This window comes from Astyanax mexicanus, chromosome 5 (assembly GCF_023375975.1).
Source record: "Astyanax mexicanus isolate ESR-SI-001 chromosome 5, AstMex3_surface, whole genome shotgun sequence".
Classification (NCBI taxonomy): domain Eukaryota; kingdom Metazoa; phylum Chordata; class Actinopteri; order Characiformes; family Acestrorhamphidae; genus Astyanax; species Astyanax mexicanus.
Window position 1 is genome coordinate 29,836,486 of NC_064412.1, and position 17,229 is coordinate 29,853,714.

The 17,229-nt window shown below is 39.3% G+C and overlaps 1 protein-coding gene across 2 annotated transcripts in view; it reads right to left on the reverse strand.

The window, feature by feature from the left end:
• LOC103046280 (E3 ubiquitin-protein ligase SMURF2) overlaps nucleotides 1-17,229 on the reverse strand; it is a 61,095-nt gene that overhangs the window by 18,060 nt on the left and 25,806 nt on the right. For both annotated transcript variants that reach the window (XM_007252131.3, XM_022675594.2), the window contains exons 2-11: nucleotides 16,603-16,641; nucleotides 14,114-14,222; nucleotides 11,688-11,821; nucleotides 9,479-9,544; nucleotides 8,978-9,062; nucleotides 8,637-8,720; nucleotides 6,555-6,757; nucleotides 4,118-4,202; nucleotides 3,668-3,826; nucleotides 2,801-2,848 (exon numbers count right to left, since the gene is read on the reverse strand). In XM_007252131.3, the coding sequence (XP_007252193.1) occupies nucleotides 2,801-2,848; nucleotides 3,668-3,826; nucleotides 4,118-4,202; nucleotides 6,555-6,757; nucleotides 8,637-8,720; nucleotides 8,978-9,062; nucleotides 9,479-9,544; nucleotides 11,688-11,821; nucleotides 14,114-14,222; nucleotides 16,603-16,641 (1,012 nt within the window). The remainder of the gene's footprint in view (nucleotides 1-2,800; nucleotides 2,849-3,667; nucleotides 3,827-4,117; nucleotides 4,203-6,554; nucleotides 6,758-8,636; nucleotides 8,721-8,977; nucleotides 9,063-9,478; nucleotides 9,545-11,687; nucleotides 11,822-14,113; nucleotides 14,223-16,602; nucleotides 16,642-17,229) is intronic.

Genomic DNA, 17,229 nt, shown 5'->3' on the forward strand with positions numbered 1-17,229 from the left:
TAGAGGCAATGTGTAATTAAACATACATTTGGCATTCCTCTGCTCGGTTTTGGCTTGGGCTGTCGGAAAGCCACTTTGCACACCATGCGTTTTTTTTTCTTTCAAAAACAATGAAACATAACGAGCACAAGAGAACTGAGAGAGAACATGCTCTATGTATGAAAGCTCATAAACTTAAATATGTGCTGCATTGATTGGATTCCTTTTTAGCTTTGAAATAAGTTGCCTAGCAACTCTCAGCACTACTATGAAATGTCACAGCCATTATGAACCAGTCGAACTACAGTTTAATAGTTAATACGTGGTTAATATAAAACAGACTTGACTCAGTAGGCTCAAAAGTTCAGCAGAACTGGCATCACCCCTCCCCTGTGGAATTCACATTTAGCTCTTTTCACTTAAATCTTGGGAACAGTGGACAACTGAGAAAATTTTAATTAGTTATGTTTTTGAATTTAACAGAAGCCAATTGGTGGCCTGTTTTTTAATCACAAGGAACCATCAAACTTAAGTTTGAAATCAAACCTTGACACAAGCTTATCAAGACGATAAGATCTGGTATTTGCTTATTTAGGAGTATTTTATCATCTTCATTAACACAGATGGCATGAAGCATCGTAGAGAATGGTCTTGGAAGTATCACAGAAACACAATATTGTGATATCATTATCATGGGCAATGTAACATTAAAATATTGTATTGTGAGATGCTCTGTGATTAAAAATCCCAACTGTTTAGGAGAACCTGGCATTTGTTGGGGAACAATGGAATCTGTTGTCTGTTGAGTTTGTACAATAATGTTTGGTGGACAACAAGATGTCTGATAGAGAAGAGTGTTTGGTAGAGTACAGAATTTTGGTGTTGGACAGAACAATGTGTCAAATGAAGTGCTATGGTGTTTAATGGAGAACAATGGTGTTTGTTCTTTACAGGATGTCGTGATTCTCCAACAATGATATCTGTTCAGGAGCCAAGGTGTTTGTTCTCCAGCAACACACTATTTTTGTAAATGTACTCTATAATTTTCATTAGGGCTTTAGGGTTTCTACTATAGGGTAGATTAAATATGAGATAATTATACGATCCTTAAAATTGTGTAAAGGTAAAGCATTGGACCCCAAGAACACTGCACCAAAGCATGGAGGTGGTTGTTTTATTGTCTGTTCTGCAGAGTGGTGTAATTATTAAGTGTTCTAACTGTAGGGAGTTGTAATTAAGGCAAATGTCTGTTTCCTTCACATTCTAACAATTAAGAGTTCAAATTAGGGAACACTGATGTGTGTATGGGACCCCTTCTGCTTTATTTATAATGTTAAAAGGGAGTTAAAATGTATAATAGTCACAATGACGTTGAACATTTTGAGTAAATGCGCGCCAACGGTCAAGCATGGAGGTGGTGGTGCTCCAATGTTGGGAACAGTAGATAGAAAACTGTTCAGTTAACTATAATATGGTCCTATACAGTGTCCCAAGGATGGGAGTAGTGATTTAAATTTGGGAAGGATAGTTGGTTGGGCACAATGAACAGAGGTATAATAATATGTCTGGAGGATTAAAAGTGTGACATTTAATACCCAATAATAACTAATAACAACAATAATAGTAATCATGTTTTTAGTGTTTCGATTTATGGAAAAGTGGGAGGTTAGGGAAAGGGTCATGTCAGTACTCTATGATAGTGTTTTATACAGTGATCCTGATTCCCTCATGCAGGGGACTCTATGTGGTTTGGCTTAGGGCTTGGCCTTCACTTCTACTTGAGAGGCACACTGGTCTGTGAACTGTTGAACTCGTCGGTGGGCCAAAAGCCCAGTAAGACTGAATAAACACCAGGCTTTCGGGCACCGTGGAGGTGGCTCACATGTAACACAAACGCACACAAACACACACACACACACACACCCCTTCTAAGTATCAAAAGACTCTTTATACAGTAGTCGCTAAGTGTGCGCATTTCATATCCACACTGTACTCAACACCGGCAGCAAGTCCCCAGGGTACATGTATTTATGTGCGCGTGTGTGTGTGTTAGTGTGTGTATGTGTGTGTGTGCCTACCAGGGGTATAAAAAAATACATGGAGGTGAAGGTGCCAATCCAACAGCATTGATTTTTACAGTTCTGGTATACACTAAAAACACAAATTCACTCAAAAAGTGAAAAACCCTTTTTCTGCCCATTTCCACTCAGAGCTCATTCACAGTGTCCAGGAAAGCCTGCGCAGACATGCCCAGAAAAGCAGCTCTATATGCAAACCACTGCTCACTAAAATACCACTGCGGCTACACATTAAAAACAACACAATTACAATACTGCTGTGTTTCCCTATAGACAGAATGTATGCATGCAATAAAGAGGCCAGTGGTGGTCACACAGAACCAGACGGAATGTTCGGTGGAAGTCTGAACTGAAGCAGTTTTCTATTCTAGCGCTATGGGATCCAATCTGCATGCCAGGTCAAATTAACTTAACATTACTGGCAAAAAATAACTATATAGTAGTGTCCTATATAGGAAGGGCTCAAATGCAGGGAGCAGAGTTTTATATAGTGATGAAAGGTCAGAAATAGTGATTTTATTATAGTGATTGATAGCAGTTGGGCGACAATAACTAGAATTATGTTTGTAGAAAAATAATACAAAATAAAAAAACATCCAACCAATTATTAAAAAAAAAATAAAGGACACTGTGATTGGGAATGCGATTGAGAATCGAGAACATGTGAAATTACATAATAGCATATAAAAATGCTTATCAGTGCTGTTCAATGCAGTGTTAAAGGCCATAAGAAAGGAGGATACCTTATATTCTGCCCTTCCACACCAGCACGACATCCATTAGGACTGGGACTTCAGAGAGAAAGAAAAAAAGAAAGAGTGAAATCAAGACATGCAAAAAAGAAAGAAACAGTTTAACATTTATTTAAAATGTTAATTTAGTGTATTTTAAATTAGATATTATATTCTACTGAATTGTGTTACACCTGACCAAAGTTTACTGCAGTTTTAAATAAATTACTGTAATCTATTGGAGTGATCATTTGTTTGTTTGATTTACTGTAGTTTAAAGTAATTGAGAGGAGCCCACTCTAGTTTACTGCTGGAGTAAAATAAATCTGTAATTCTGTAGTTAGTTGTAGTCAGAGGTTGTAAAATAGATGGACGCCGTGTCACCGTTCCCATTCATTCAATGAAAATGAAGCCAAAATCTCCCGCCATCCTGAAACCCGAGTCTGCGCAGTAGAGACCAGAGGAGGGAGAAAGACTGTGGAGAGACAGCCTACTCATTTAAATAAACCCGCCCCTGAGGGCTGCCTTCACAGAGCTCACACAGTCATTGGTCCCACCCCGGCTAGGTGTAACTTTATATCTTTTTGAATAGAGCTGAATAACGTTTAAAAAAAAAAAACGAATTCTGTTGGGATATAAAAATTTGACAATATAAGCAGAGGTTACACTAGCTGTTGCATTTACATAATGGAAGTAGAATTACAGTATATTTGTAAAAAAACATGATTGAAAGTTTTGCCATTGAAACCTATGGGGATGGTTGGGGTTACACAGCTTTCTGCAACCGAACAACAGGGGGCGCCCGACCTGTGGTGGCTTCACTTTTAAGAGACGATGCTCCGTCCAGCTATACACAGTCTATGGTTGTAGTTCACTCACTTCAGCACTAGGTGCAGGTTGGCAGAGAGACGCGGGTCGGTGAACTGCGTGGTTCGGTTGTTGTGATCCACAAAGTAGACCCGGCCAGTCGCTGTGTTTCTAATCTCCCAACCCGGTGGGAGGGGCCCCAGCTCCTCACAGTTAACATTGCTGAGATCCCTATACACACACACACACACACACACACGCGCACGCATGCATGCAACACACACACACACACAGGACAAAAGAGCTACATTTGTACAGGAGGAAAGGCAGCTAAGATAAAAAAAATGCAAGTGCAGGTGTGTGATCTTACCTGGACAGTATATGGGGATACAGGTGTGTTGTACATATGTGTGTGTTGATACCTGTGGGGTGTACTGAGGTACAGGTGTGTTGTGGAGGTGAGTGTTAATACCTGCAAAGCACAGCTGTACCATAGTACATGGCAGAGGTGTGTGCTGTTACCTGGGTACTCGTGGATCATGCCACGTGCTGACGCCGGTCTGTGTGTGGAGGAAATAGACTTGGCCTTGTTGCGTAGTTCTCTGCTCTATGAGTGGAGAAAGAGAGAGAATGTCTGTCGAAGTGCAGTGAACACACACAGGCATACAGTAATAGAGCTTCTTAACGTAACTACATATTTAAACAGAACAGTAATTTCTCAACTTTAGATTAGTAAGGGTTCAACCCTAGCAAAGCTAGAGTCCATGCCTGGCCTGTCAGAACATGGTAATAGAGTTTTACAGCTTTACCACACTGAAGAACCTGCTCTCAGAACTTACACACATGGAAGCAATAAAAGGGCCAGTCTCAGACGCTGATGCTACTGGAGTGTGAAGTGGAGGGCAGCTCTACCCGGCCTTATAAGGGCACACGCACGCACGCACACACACAAGCAAGAGAACCTGACTATTTTCCTGGCTCGGTCGCACACGAAACAGAAAATTCATCTGTCGGATCATTACAGTGTGTTTCCATCTGTGTACGGGAGAGAGCTTGACATGCTAAACAAATAAAGGCAGTGGAAAACCAGTGATTGACAAAGAAAAACAGAACCCATTTCTCCTTCTGCCTCATTCACGCTCTCTTACAATTTTAACAGCAAAAGAGATATTACAAATCAAGCATTTCCTACACTGATATACGCACACTGTACCCTCTCGGTGAGTGTACACTAACTGCTGAATCAAACTGCTGAATCACCGGTTGTGTTAATAAGTGTGTATATCTGCATTGATACAGCGTCCGATTCTTTCCTTTACAGTTAAAACGTAAATAATTAAACTCATCATCAAAAAGTAGAAAGTGTCAGACTGCAATGCTATTCGAAAGGAAGGTAAAGGTAACCAGGAACAATAAATGATTTTAAATTATCCATATTCTGCCCATAATAAACTGATATGGGCCATATTTGTTGGCCTACACATACAGAAGTGGTGTGTAATGCATGTGTTATCCCAGCTGTCTCACTGTAGAGGTTGGTAATGGTGTCCTGCAATAAGCCATGCTACGCATCTTAAATATTCCTCCAGACTTCACAATATGTTTGGAGTGTTGATAGCACGTCAAAGAGCATCCAACACATTTTTAACCAGGGAGAGGCCCAGCAATTGTGGTCCGAAGTATGAATAAATGCCACGTGAGCTGTTTTTTATGCAATAAAAAGTGCTCCGGTGTTTCTGTATAACACTGTTTTATTTCACCGAATTAGTGGTCTCTAAAGAAAGACAGGATTTCTGCTCTTGCTCATGAATATTCATACATACTAACATATCACCTTTGATTAGCTAACAGTACTGCAGCAGAGAACGCCTAACTGCCTTCAACCCACAATCAGTTTTACAGCTCTAAATCTCAAAGGACAAAATGTTTTCAGAGATACAGCCTTAGTTACAAATTTACAGAGTGTAGAGTTAAATACTTAAACTTTGCTTAACGTCAGACTCTCAGTGTTGCTCGGTGCCACTCTCCTCGCGGAATTGATAACGTTTCTTTCAGATAAACTAACTCTACTAAACTCTTACTTCAGACTTGTTGATTTGGTGCTTGGGCAGTTTTACCACGTCGAAGCTCCAGAGTCCTCTCTAAATCATAAAATCTGACGCGAACATCACCTGCTTTGTCCGGTGTTCTGTCGAGTTGTGCTACCTTGTCAAATCGTGCTTTCCTAGTGTATATTTTAGGTCTCGGTAATCACAGAATCCACCGGAGATCCGATGTTAAGCTATTGTTACTTACACAAGATATCTAACGTTAACTAACTGCTGTAAACAGAGCTACAAGCTCTATAGCTGACAAGACAGTGTCTGCTCTGCTGCATCCTTGCTTCAGCTCTTTCTGTGGACAGTCCCCAGCCAAGGTGGGCGAGGCCATGAATACTATTGCACAGGTTGACGCAGACATAGGTGCTTTTTCTGATCAACTCGTTTTTCTGAGTATTTTCTTTTCTTAGCTACTGCAGGCAATGTGGGTTGAAGAACAGTTTCATATGCAGAATGCATATACAACTCCAAGAGACAGAAGAAAAAGTGGATTTTAACAGAAGGAGACCTTTAAGGCAAGATCCTGAGAAGGCAGCAGTATTTGGATGAGAATTGTACTGTTGGAATAGCACACCAATAGCAAGTATATGTTCCGAAGAAGTAAAGCCACTGGTTGCAGGACCTTATTAATGTTATGTTGGACTGTCAAAGTGCCTGTAATGAAGACCAAAAGTGATCTGACATACAGTACATCACCATACAATATTGCATCCCGCACATCATGACAAAAGATGAACGAAAAGGTTCAACAATGCGTGCGTGTGTGTATATGTGTGTACTAACCAGTAACCATATCCCTTTGGAAGGGGTTTGTGTGTGTGCGTGAGTGTGCGTTCGTGTGTATCTGCGTATGAACTAACCATATCCTTCAGGCAGGTCTGGAGGTGTGTGCAGGTGTGTTCTGCTCATGTAGTTTCTGTGTCTCTGTGAGCGGACTCGTCTCTCCTGCGCTCGTGGGTCACTGGGCTGGACGCTGGTGGCTCCGTTGGGGGTCAAGACAGGCGTGTTCTCGTCTAAAACACAGCTGAGTGGCCGGACAGGGCTGGAGTACTCAGAGGCAGGCCTAAAAGGAGGTATTGTTGAACCAATAAATTGTATGTTTATTCATCATTTATTGATCTTAAACTGAGATTAGAGATGTGCAGATTCAGTAGTGATTTTGGACAGCAAATTAAATGGCGCAAGATGACCAATTCAATTCAGCACCACTGTAAAGAAATTGGAGTCACTTTTTAACCAATCAGGTCTCAGATCTCAGTCAGACTGTGTGGTTCAATACTGCTGTAGTAAATGTAGGGCTGTTTTTACGAGAGCGCAGAATTAAAGCGTGACCTTTAGAGAGACAATGTGACAGACTGTGTGTGTGTATTTGGTATGTGACCTGTTGTGCTTAAAAGTGTGTCTAGGTCCAAGTTAGTCCTCAGGGATCAGTGCAACCGGAAAAAATGTGATAAGGATAGAGAGAGAACGTGTGTGTGTGTATGTGTGTGTTCTAGACCCGTTTCCTTTGTGCTGTCGCCACAATTATCAGCCCCTCCCGTCCCTAAACACTCGTTTACTTGTTTTTGTTTACAACACTGAGCACAGAACGTTTATAGTCTAAAGCCAAATAAAATGCTACTGCAGGCCAAAACACACTATACTGACCAATCGCTGTTTGAACACCTCTTATCATTCAATGCGTTTCCTTTCTTTAAATGATTTTTTTGTATTTTATATTGTAAATTTAACACTGAAGACATTAAAGATATACAGGAACACACGTGGCATTATTTTGTAAAAACAAAAACAGTTATAATAAGCAGAATGTTTTATATTTTAGATTCTTCCAAGTAGCCACATTTAGCTTTAAGGACAGATCTGCACACTCTCGGTATTTTAATCTCAGTGGCTTCATGATTAAGAATAAATTTCTCAGTGTCTTGAAGGAGTTTCTGGAGGTGCTGAACAACAGTTCTGCTTTCTTTATGCTGTCAAGCTCCAGCTCATCACAAATCACCTCAAATCACCATCTCAGTTAGGTTTAGGTCAGGGGATTGTGGAGGCCAGAGGATTTGGTACATAATTCCAAATGAGTGTCTTAATTGTTTTCATGTATTTAGTATTAATCTACAATGTAGAAAATAAATAAAATAAAGAAATTGAATGAGAAGGTATGTCCAAACTTTTGACAGATACTGTACACACGGATACAAACCTCAAATCAGTAATTTTAGATTCTACTTTAGGTTCTACATTTTAGAACTGCATCTCCCATATTCTCTCAGTTTTTTTCTGATTTGGAGTTGTAAAGAGAGAGTGATGATATTGTATTGTATATACAGGGGTTGGACAATAAAAAACTGAAACACCTGGTTTTAGACCTAAATAATTTATTGTGGCGACAGACAGTTCTGGTGGAAACAGGAGAGTTGAGGTGCACATTGAATTCTGCCGTGTTTGGGCAGCCGTGGTTTTATGTTTTTTGGATACAATCCGGGTTAGCACCCGAACATCCCTTTCAGACAACTTCCTCCTGCGTCCACAGTTAATCCTGTTGGATGTGGTTCGTCCTTCTTGGTGGTATGCTGACATTACCCTGGATACATCACAAAGACTTGCTCACAGATGCGCCAGCAAGAGGTGCAACAACATTTTGTCCTCTTTTGAACTCTGGTATGTCACCCATAATGTTGCAATATTTTGAGCAAAACAGTGCTCTTACCCTGCTAATTGAACTTTCACACTCTGCTCTTACTGGTGCAATGTGCAATTAATAAAGATTGTCCACCAGGCTGGTCCAATTTTTCCATGAAACCTCCCACACTGACCGGTGTTTCAGTTTCATTGTCTATCCCCTGTATCTCTCTCTTATACATGTAGATATAAATGAATAGTGGGATAATCATATATAGAGATGAATACATAGAAAGCAAGAGAGATATAAAGAGAGATGTTCTGACCTGGTGGGTCTCTCCCACTGTGTAGTCCGTGTGATGTGATTGAGATACTGAATACGGCCTGTAGCTGTTCTCCTCTCCTCCCAGCTACACAAACACAAACACAAAAAGACTTTCAGGTATTTTTACATAATTTAATTCCATACTAATACTGTACTTTGAATACATCATTTAATTCACTAGTGTCTAAACTGGTTACCTTTCACTGCTATAACTGAAATAAAACTGAAAATATCTTATAAATGTCTTTAAATGTCTTATATCACAATAATGTTAATGTTTCCATTTTCAGTTTATTAAAAGGTAATTCTGCATGCGTTTTATGCGGAAATAGAGGAACAGACCCGTCCGGTAACTCGTTGTCAAACAGACGGCTGCAGTCCACCAACGGGCCTCCTGATCCTATTCGATCTCTGGACTGCAAGCTCACTGAAAACACACACACACATACACAAACACACAAAATCAGTGTGTAACTGTGCATTTAGGCAGAATCATATTAAAGATGCAAGCTCAAACATGAAATCACACACTGTCAGTAAGCTAACTATTAGGAATGAACCAAAAAAAAAAATAAATAAATAAAATAAAATAAAATTGGGCTTCCTCCCCCTCCCCCCACTTTTAGTCAAATAATTTTGCTTGCTGAATATTGGTGCATTCCTAATAACTCTTCAACACAATAAATTAATATACAACAACACTAATTATGGAAAGGAAGGTCATTAAAGCACAGAAGCTCAGGAAGGTTAAAAATAAACAAACAGATTAATTACATTCAATAATTAGTTTGAGTCTAATCACTAACAGTGTATTGTAGTGTGAATGGGGTGTGTTGTACGTACCGACTATCTGTCCCCGGATGGTGTCATTGTCATTGGGCCCCAGTCTGTTTAGATCCAGTTTCTGATCTGTCAGTCAAACAAAACAGAATTAACAAAACATTAAATTAACCCCTTATGCCCTATGACTTTTACTGAAACTACTAAGATATACTAATCTGTATCTTCATGTGAACAAACAATGCAAACAGTTTGAGGTACACAACAGAGGAAATGAGCCTAAATCCTTGGTGGTTACACCAGAAAAAAAAAAACACTGTAACACTGTTCTTTATTACATCAGCCATGCTTTACACAACTTATCAAACAATGTGACCACTGTGTGCACCCTGTCGTCACCAATATCACTGTAAAACACTCTCCCACAGACAAAATAATGTCCTGACTGACATAAGATAAATACCAGCCTCTATCAGTACAATAACAAAAACAACTGCACTGCAGTTGTAAACTGATGACATCCACCAGCGTTTGAGTGTAGAATACACACACACACACACAAAAAGAAAGAGAAAGAGGTAGAGCGAGAGGTAGAGAGAGAAGGAGAGAAATTTTGGACACACAAGATGAGCCAGACATGAAACTGTGGTTTTCCCCCACTGAGGCTAACCCACACAAACACACACAGATAGACAGGCAGAGTTCCTAGAATACTGCATAGATCTGTATCACCCTGTATGTGTGTGTGTGGTGGAGTCAGAGTGCCGCTATTGGAGAGCCATGTGAGCATCTGCGGTGTAGACACACTTCCTGAAATTCCGACAGTCTCTCACACACACACAGAGACACACACACAGAGACACACACACAAAGACACACACACAAAGACACACACACAAAGACACACACACAAAGACACACACAAAGACACACACACTCCTGTGACATGATCACAGTGGGAGTGGGAGTTTCTAAACACTCAAATGTCTGCATCTACATGGTGGACCAGCAGGACAGGAGTGTCCAATATCGTAAAGTAAGAGACAGACCCTCATCTGTTGCTGCACAGTTTATGTTGATCATCTTATAGTTCTTTATCAGTTGTCACACACATCTGGCCCACAGGACGCAGTAGGCCAATCTTTCTGATTGGTGGAATTTTGTCAGTCAAGATGTGACACTAAGGTGGTCCTGTGGAATTTTGACCCACTGAACACAGAGGGTGTGTGACTTTTTTCTCTGCACTGGATGGTTTTATTCCACTCCTGTATACTGCTATGTTAATGTATAAAATAGCGAATATATCACTCTTTCCCACACATAAACGCCTTTTGACACTATCCAAAACATTATATGGCTGCTGTTTTTCATATTGTATTAAAATTTTATACATACATCAACTTCCACTGATATATTAAGTAGTCCTCCTAATTAATAATAATTCAAACCAATTTTATACACTTTTTTAACCCTTAATATATTGGCATCAGCAGATACCTGCATACCTAAGGTTAATGCTAATGGGATAAAAAAATTTTTTTAAAAAACTGGGCAATTTTCATTTGGTCCATTTGTGCATCAATGTGTGAAGGACCTTTTAAAGGATTAAAGAATCTTCATCTAACTTAAAGGTTCTTTACACTCACACCTAATCTTTATTGAAAACACGATCCTTAATAGGACACTGTAGGTGTAAACATCTACATGTAAACTATTTGTTAAAAATTAATACTGTTTTTGAAAATTGATAAAGTATTGAAAAATACTTTATCATTTTTCTTCCCCTAGTTCCTTATGCAACCAAAAGTGGCTCTTTTTGGCATAATTTAAAGAACCCTTAGTAGCACCTTTATTTTTAATTCACATATAAAACAGATCTCCTGAGGAAGGTGTTCACAGACAGTCTGTCTGGCCAGTCCCTATAGACTCTTCATCTTCATCCTCATCATCATCATCATTTTCATTATCGTCTCTTTCTCTTATTCTCAGACAGTCAAGCTGGCACCACCACCATCTACCCAGACACCCCTGGGACAGGTAGTACATGGGGGTGTGCCCCAGTGGAAATCTCCCCCACCCCACACACACAAACACACACACACAAACACAAACACAAACACACTCAAGTGCAGACAGGTGAGGAAGCCAGACAGCTCTATATGCTCCTGACCACAGGGCTATGGTCAGGTGGGTGCTTTGGTTTATCTGACCTCTGATATCTGTAAATACCACTCATTCAATTTTGGCCAAAAAGCGATAACAGATGACTTACATCCCGTGTCTTTGAGACGGTTGATGACATTGGAGAGCAGACGGACACAGCCCAGAAAACCTGCCCCTTGTTTCTTATGGATCTTCTTATGATTCCACACGCTGATGGTGATTGAGTCCAATTTACCAATATACCTGAGAGAGAGAGAGAGAGAGAGAGAGAGATTAATGATCTGAAAAATCTAAATTTTAATACAAATGTGATTGTGCTGGAAGGTTAATTGAACTATTATTAATTGCATTGTTGTTTTAATGATGATTTTCAAAATGGAATAAATAATATTGTACCGTATTTTTTGCACAAGATGGCACACCTAAAATCCTTTAATTTGATCATATTATATCTTATAAACCGTTGCATCTTATGTTTGAATTTTACCAGTCAGGTATTAATATTGTTTAGGCCCACACTGTGATCCACAAAAACTCTGAGTTGATTAGTCTACATAATCAACAACGTTGCAACGCACGGCATAAAGGCCAGCAGACAAACATGCAAAGAGAGAGGGTTAAGGACTACACACACTCACACACTCACACACTCACACACTCACACACTCACACACTCACACACTCACACACTCACACACTCACACACTCACACACTCACAGCTTGGTCACCAAAAGTGACAGAAACAACAGATTACATATTTTATTATTAAATATCAGCATATTTTACACTTAAAGGGCATTTAAATACAATGTTTGGCTGTTCCCATCATTTGATACAATCCAGAAAGCTAGGAATATGAGCCGTATCCACAAGAAGCAAAGATGTACAGTATAGCAGAAACAATCATTGACTAATTAACTAACCTGTCCATGAAAGCACCTTGGTTGCCAAGTCTAGGAGCTGTTTAGGCAGCAGTCCTACACAGCATTAGATAGGTACTTTTAAAAGTTATGAGTGATGGATTAGAAATTTGATATTTTCTTCATTTGAAAACAATACAGCACATTTCCAACTCACTAGGAAAAAGTTGGTAGACAGATGTTACTCTACTTTACAAATAGCACAATTAGCATGTCCCTATGAATGGACTGCATTAAAAAACAAACCAAACAATTCCACCAATGGATTAACAGATAAAAATAAAATAAAATATTGAATTGCATTAAAGACAAAGAAAGAGTTAACACATCACTGCCGAGATGTCTAATTCCATTACTGCTGTTATTCTTGTAGTTTAGTCGTGTGGTTATGAATAAGAATCTCCGAGCAGAAGACATAAGCCTTTCCCATAAATCACCACAGAAACATAACAGGAAACATCAATAATATACAGAATCATAAATACTCAAATAAAAAACAGCACAATATCTTATTTATAGCTGTGATATATTTCTGTGGAAGCACATACACACACACAGACAGACACACACACACACACACAGACAGACACACACACACACACACACACACGTCTGACTTGGCTTTGTGTGTGTTTGCTTGACTGACCACAAAGCTGAGTCAGCCAAACACACACACACACACTTTCTCAGAAACTACCAAATACACCCCCCACAGGACAGCAATGATGGTAAAACACATACAGACACTGTCCTAGTCCATCTGATCAATGTGGATCATGTGGTCATCCATATGTATTTGTGTCTGAATTAGAGAGAGTGAGTGTGTGTGTGTGTGTGAATGATGAGAGTGTGCATGCATATGTGTGGAATGAGCAAGAGAGATTGTGTAAGGCAGTAAAAGAGAGAGCTACAGAGAATGAGAGAGATGCGAGAGAGAGTGTGAGGGAAAGCATGCGAGAGAGAAAGAGAAAAAGCTACAAAGAGAGCATGTGAGGGTAAAAAAAAAAAAAACAGTGAGTAAGAGAGGAAAATGTGTGAGCGAGCGTGCAGGAAAGAAATAGAGAGAATGAGAGAGTGAGAAAGAGAGTAAGACAGAGAGACAAAGCAAGCTAGAAAGAGCGATAGCTTAAGAAAGAGACTGTTTAAGAGTGTGTGAAAAAGTGAGAGCATGTGAGAGCAAGTGAGTGTGAGAAGGAAAGGGAGCATAAGCAAGCAAGCGAGTAAGAGATAATCAGAAAGGGAGAGGGAGATGAGAGAGAGTGAGAGAGGGTAAGAGAGAGAGAGTGAGAGACAGTACCAAGGAGAAAGAGAATGTTTAAGAGGGTGTGAAAGAGTGTGAGAGAGCATCTTCTGTATTGTTACTACCATGTCAGCTTGGGTTTGAATGAATAAAATTAGCAGTCAGTTTATGAGAAGCCTGGCCTCTAAATATTTCTAAAGTACAATCAAAAAATGCTAGAGGGCGCTCCCGAGCCATCCCTTACTGAATGAGTTTGAATGGGAGCTCAATGGTGTTAATAATAGCTGAAAATTTGAGAACAGACAGAGAATAGTGTTATGGTTAAAGTATAGTTTTATAGTGTTAAATGTTATGGTGCTGTGTTTTCGACTTACAGGTCATAGTGCTGGTTCCACTTTGGGTCCAGCGTGTTTCGGACCGTGTCCGTTGAGTGGCACTGACCAGAACCGTCCACCACCACTTTAGCAAAGGGATCTGGCAGCCCTGAAATAAACACAATACACACACAATAAATATAACAATAACAATAATAATGATGTTAAACTTCTTTTAAACACTATGTGTATATATTTTTTTATATATAACATTTTATAAAAAGCAGAAGATTATGATTCAGTGTATTACGAAAGTGGTGCACTATGACCTTGTGACCTTACCTACAAGCACTGTATTAAAATGTATGCTAAAGTTCATCTGACAATCATGCCATTGTTTTATGTGATGAAATCAAAAATAAATAAATAAACAACTTCCAATCTTGTACATCTTCAAAGGGACCACATATCAGAAAACTGAATATTTGCCATGCTTCATTAAATAATGAAGAGATCTGAAATAATATTTATCAATATTTCAAACCTAGAGTTTATTTCCCCAGTCCACATACAAACAAAGTATATACAACAAATGTGGTTTATAATACTCCCCTTTCTCTAATGTTCTCTGATACAACTCGTTTACACATCTCCGCCAATTCAGTCTACGATTAAATCCAGTTCTAAAATCTTGCCCATTTAAAGATACAGTTTTTAAGAGTGTTATAGAATGAGGCATAAGTCATGCAGTCATTTACAACAAAGTTAATTATACATTCACTTTTCTTCATTTTAAAAGATAAGATGCAAGTAAAATAAACAGCTTGTGGATCTATAAGTGGTAACAAGTATGGCTGTTTTGGGAACAACAAAAACATTCTAATTAGGCCTTAATAATAAATTTAAAAAATCCATATGCCGGAACAATGCAGTCATAGCAGTAGAGTAGCAGCAGCTGGCTAACAGTACTAACAGTAGCAGAAGATTAAATAAACACTTGAATGCCGTTCAGCTTCTCCATAGACATTCCACACGGTCACCACGTATCACACAGACTGAGACACAGATAAGACAGGACTGCCTCATTGAGATGTAATGATGGGAAATATGTACTTTCAGTATGTGTGTGTCTGTGCTGTGTGAATGCTCCTCAGGGTACGATACTGCAGGCTAGTGACTGTATCTGTGTACAGGTTGGACTTGTTATGTCACATGCACCTGCTTACCAAGCAGAGGAAATTTCCTGCTTGGCCTGTGTGTTTATGTATAGTGTGAGATATACAGTAGTGCTTATAAGTTTGTGAACCACTTAGATTTACCTTCCACTGACTTAAATTTCCACATAAATGTGACCTAAAACTTCACCATACTTGATAACCAATTAATTAATCAAACAAATGAAATTAGTATATTAGACTTTATTTATTTATTTAGTTATTGAGAAACACCATTCATTAAATATCAATGAGTGGCAAACATGCAATCTTTTAGCAGATATTTTGTGAAATTAAAGTATGAGTGGATGGAACCCTGTTTCACTTAAAGAAAATGTATTTATCAAGGATCTATCAGGGATCTATTCATCCACACGAATCCAGTGTTTGGCCTCCACAACCCCCTAGCCTAAACCCAACAAATAGGTTATTTGGAGCACAGCTTGAAGGAAAAGCTGAGCAAACTACTCCAGGTGACTGTAACTCATGACACTGAGAAAATACCAAGAGTGTCGAAGTCTGTCCTCAAATCTAAATGTGGTTATTACATATAGGTATAGGTGGGAAACGTATGTAACCCTTTACAATTAACAGATCAATAGAGTCAGATGTTTTTTTTTAATCATTAACACAATATCATTTAAAAACACTGAAATTAACATGCCAGAGACCGACAAATCGTAGAGATAACAGAAAAAAATCGATATGTTGCCAAGCTCATTCTGAGTAAGCTAAGCTAATGTAAACAAAAACAAACATGTGGAGGCTCACTTTATGAACTCAGCACTGCCAGGCCCTCCTTTCACCATTTTGAAAGGAGTTTTCGAAAAGCTTTGTTTTCATTGACTTAAAAACTGTTTTCTATGTATCCAGATTAGTGTGGATGAGGTCTAAGTCTGATCTTCACAACACATGTTTGGGGAAGTGCGTTATTGCACAAACAAAGGCAACTTCTGCAGAGATTCAAAAATGAATAAAACTGAGGAAATTCAAGAGCATTACTATTACCCTTCCTAGGAGCGGTCAACCGACAAAGATCATGCAACAAGCAAGATGTGCTAATGTTAACGTCTGTAAGTGAACACTCAGGAATTCCAGCTAGTGGTTTAAGAGGAATAAAACTTATATTAATGTTTTGGGATGGCAAAGGTCTTGCCTTAATGTGTTACAGTAGTAAAATGGTATGTAACACAAAAGCAATTTGCATCACAACTAAAGCCAATTCCTTGATATTTAAATATCAGATACAGTTTATTGTACCTTTAAGTTCAGACAATTGAGACAATCCTAATAAAAGCTGGGCAACCACAAAGAACATTTAAAATCAGTACTTACTGAAGAAGTCCTTCTTCGAAAGGTTCTTTGCACAGAGAACTGAAAAAAGAAAGAAACAGCATTAGAATTCACTTTCACAAATGTTTCACATTTCTGTAAATGTCCAAACATTTCCAGATGCCCCTAATTAATTTCTCTTTAAAATTCAGCTACTTTAAGGCACATCCATTGCTGGAAAATGCAATATGTTACACAGATTGTCACAGAAAAACACTGACCAATAAAATAGACATTCTGTCCTTCCACAAGTAAACTGCACATACTACACCAGCGTTTCTCAACCTTTTTTCTATCACGGCACCCTTTAAATATATGCGAGATGTCAAGGCACCCCAGTTTACGGCCGGGGGGGGGGGGGGGGGGGATGTGCTGGCGCAGTACTTCAGGTGAGAACGAGGGGTGTTGCTACAGTGTGTCCCAATTTAGGGGCTGCATCCTTCAGAGGCTGTATTCGAAGACAGATTGCGTCACAGCTGCGCAGTAATACACCGCCTCTGTGGGTCGCATCCTTCAGAGTATGCTGCCTGTGAATTGGGACACACCCCGACTCGAGCTGACTCTGGAAAGGAAATATGCACGTGAGGCGCAATATTTTGACGGCACCCCCGATGAAGCCAGACGGCACCC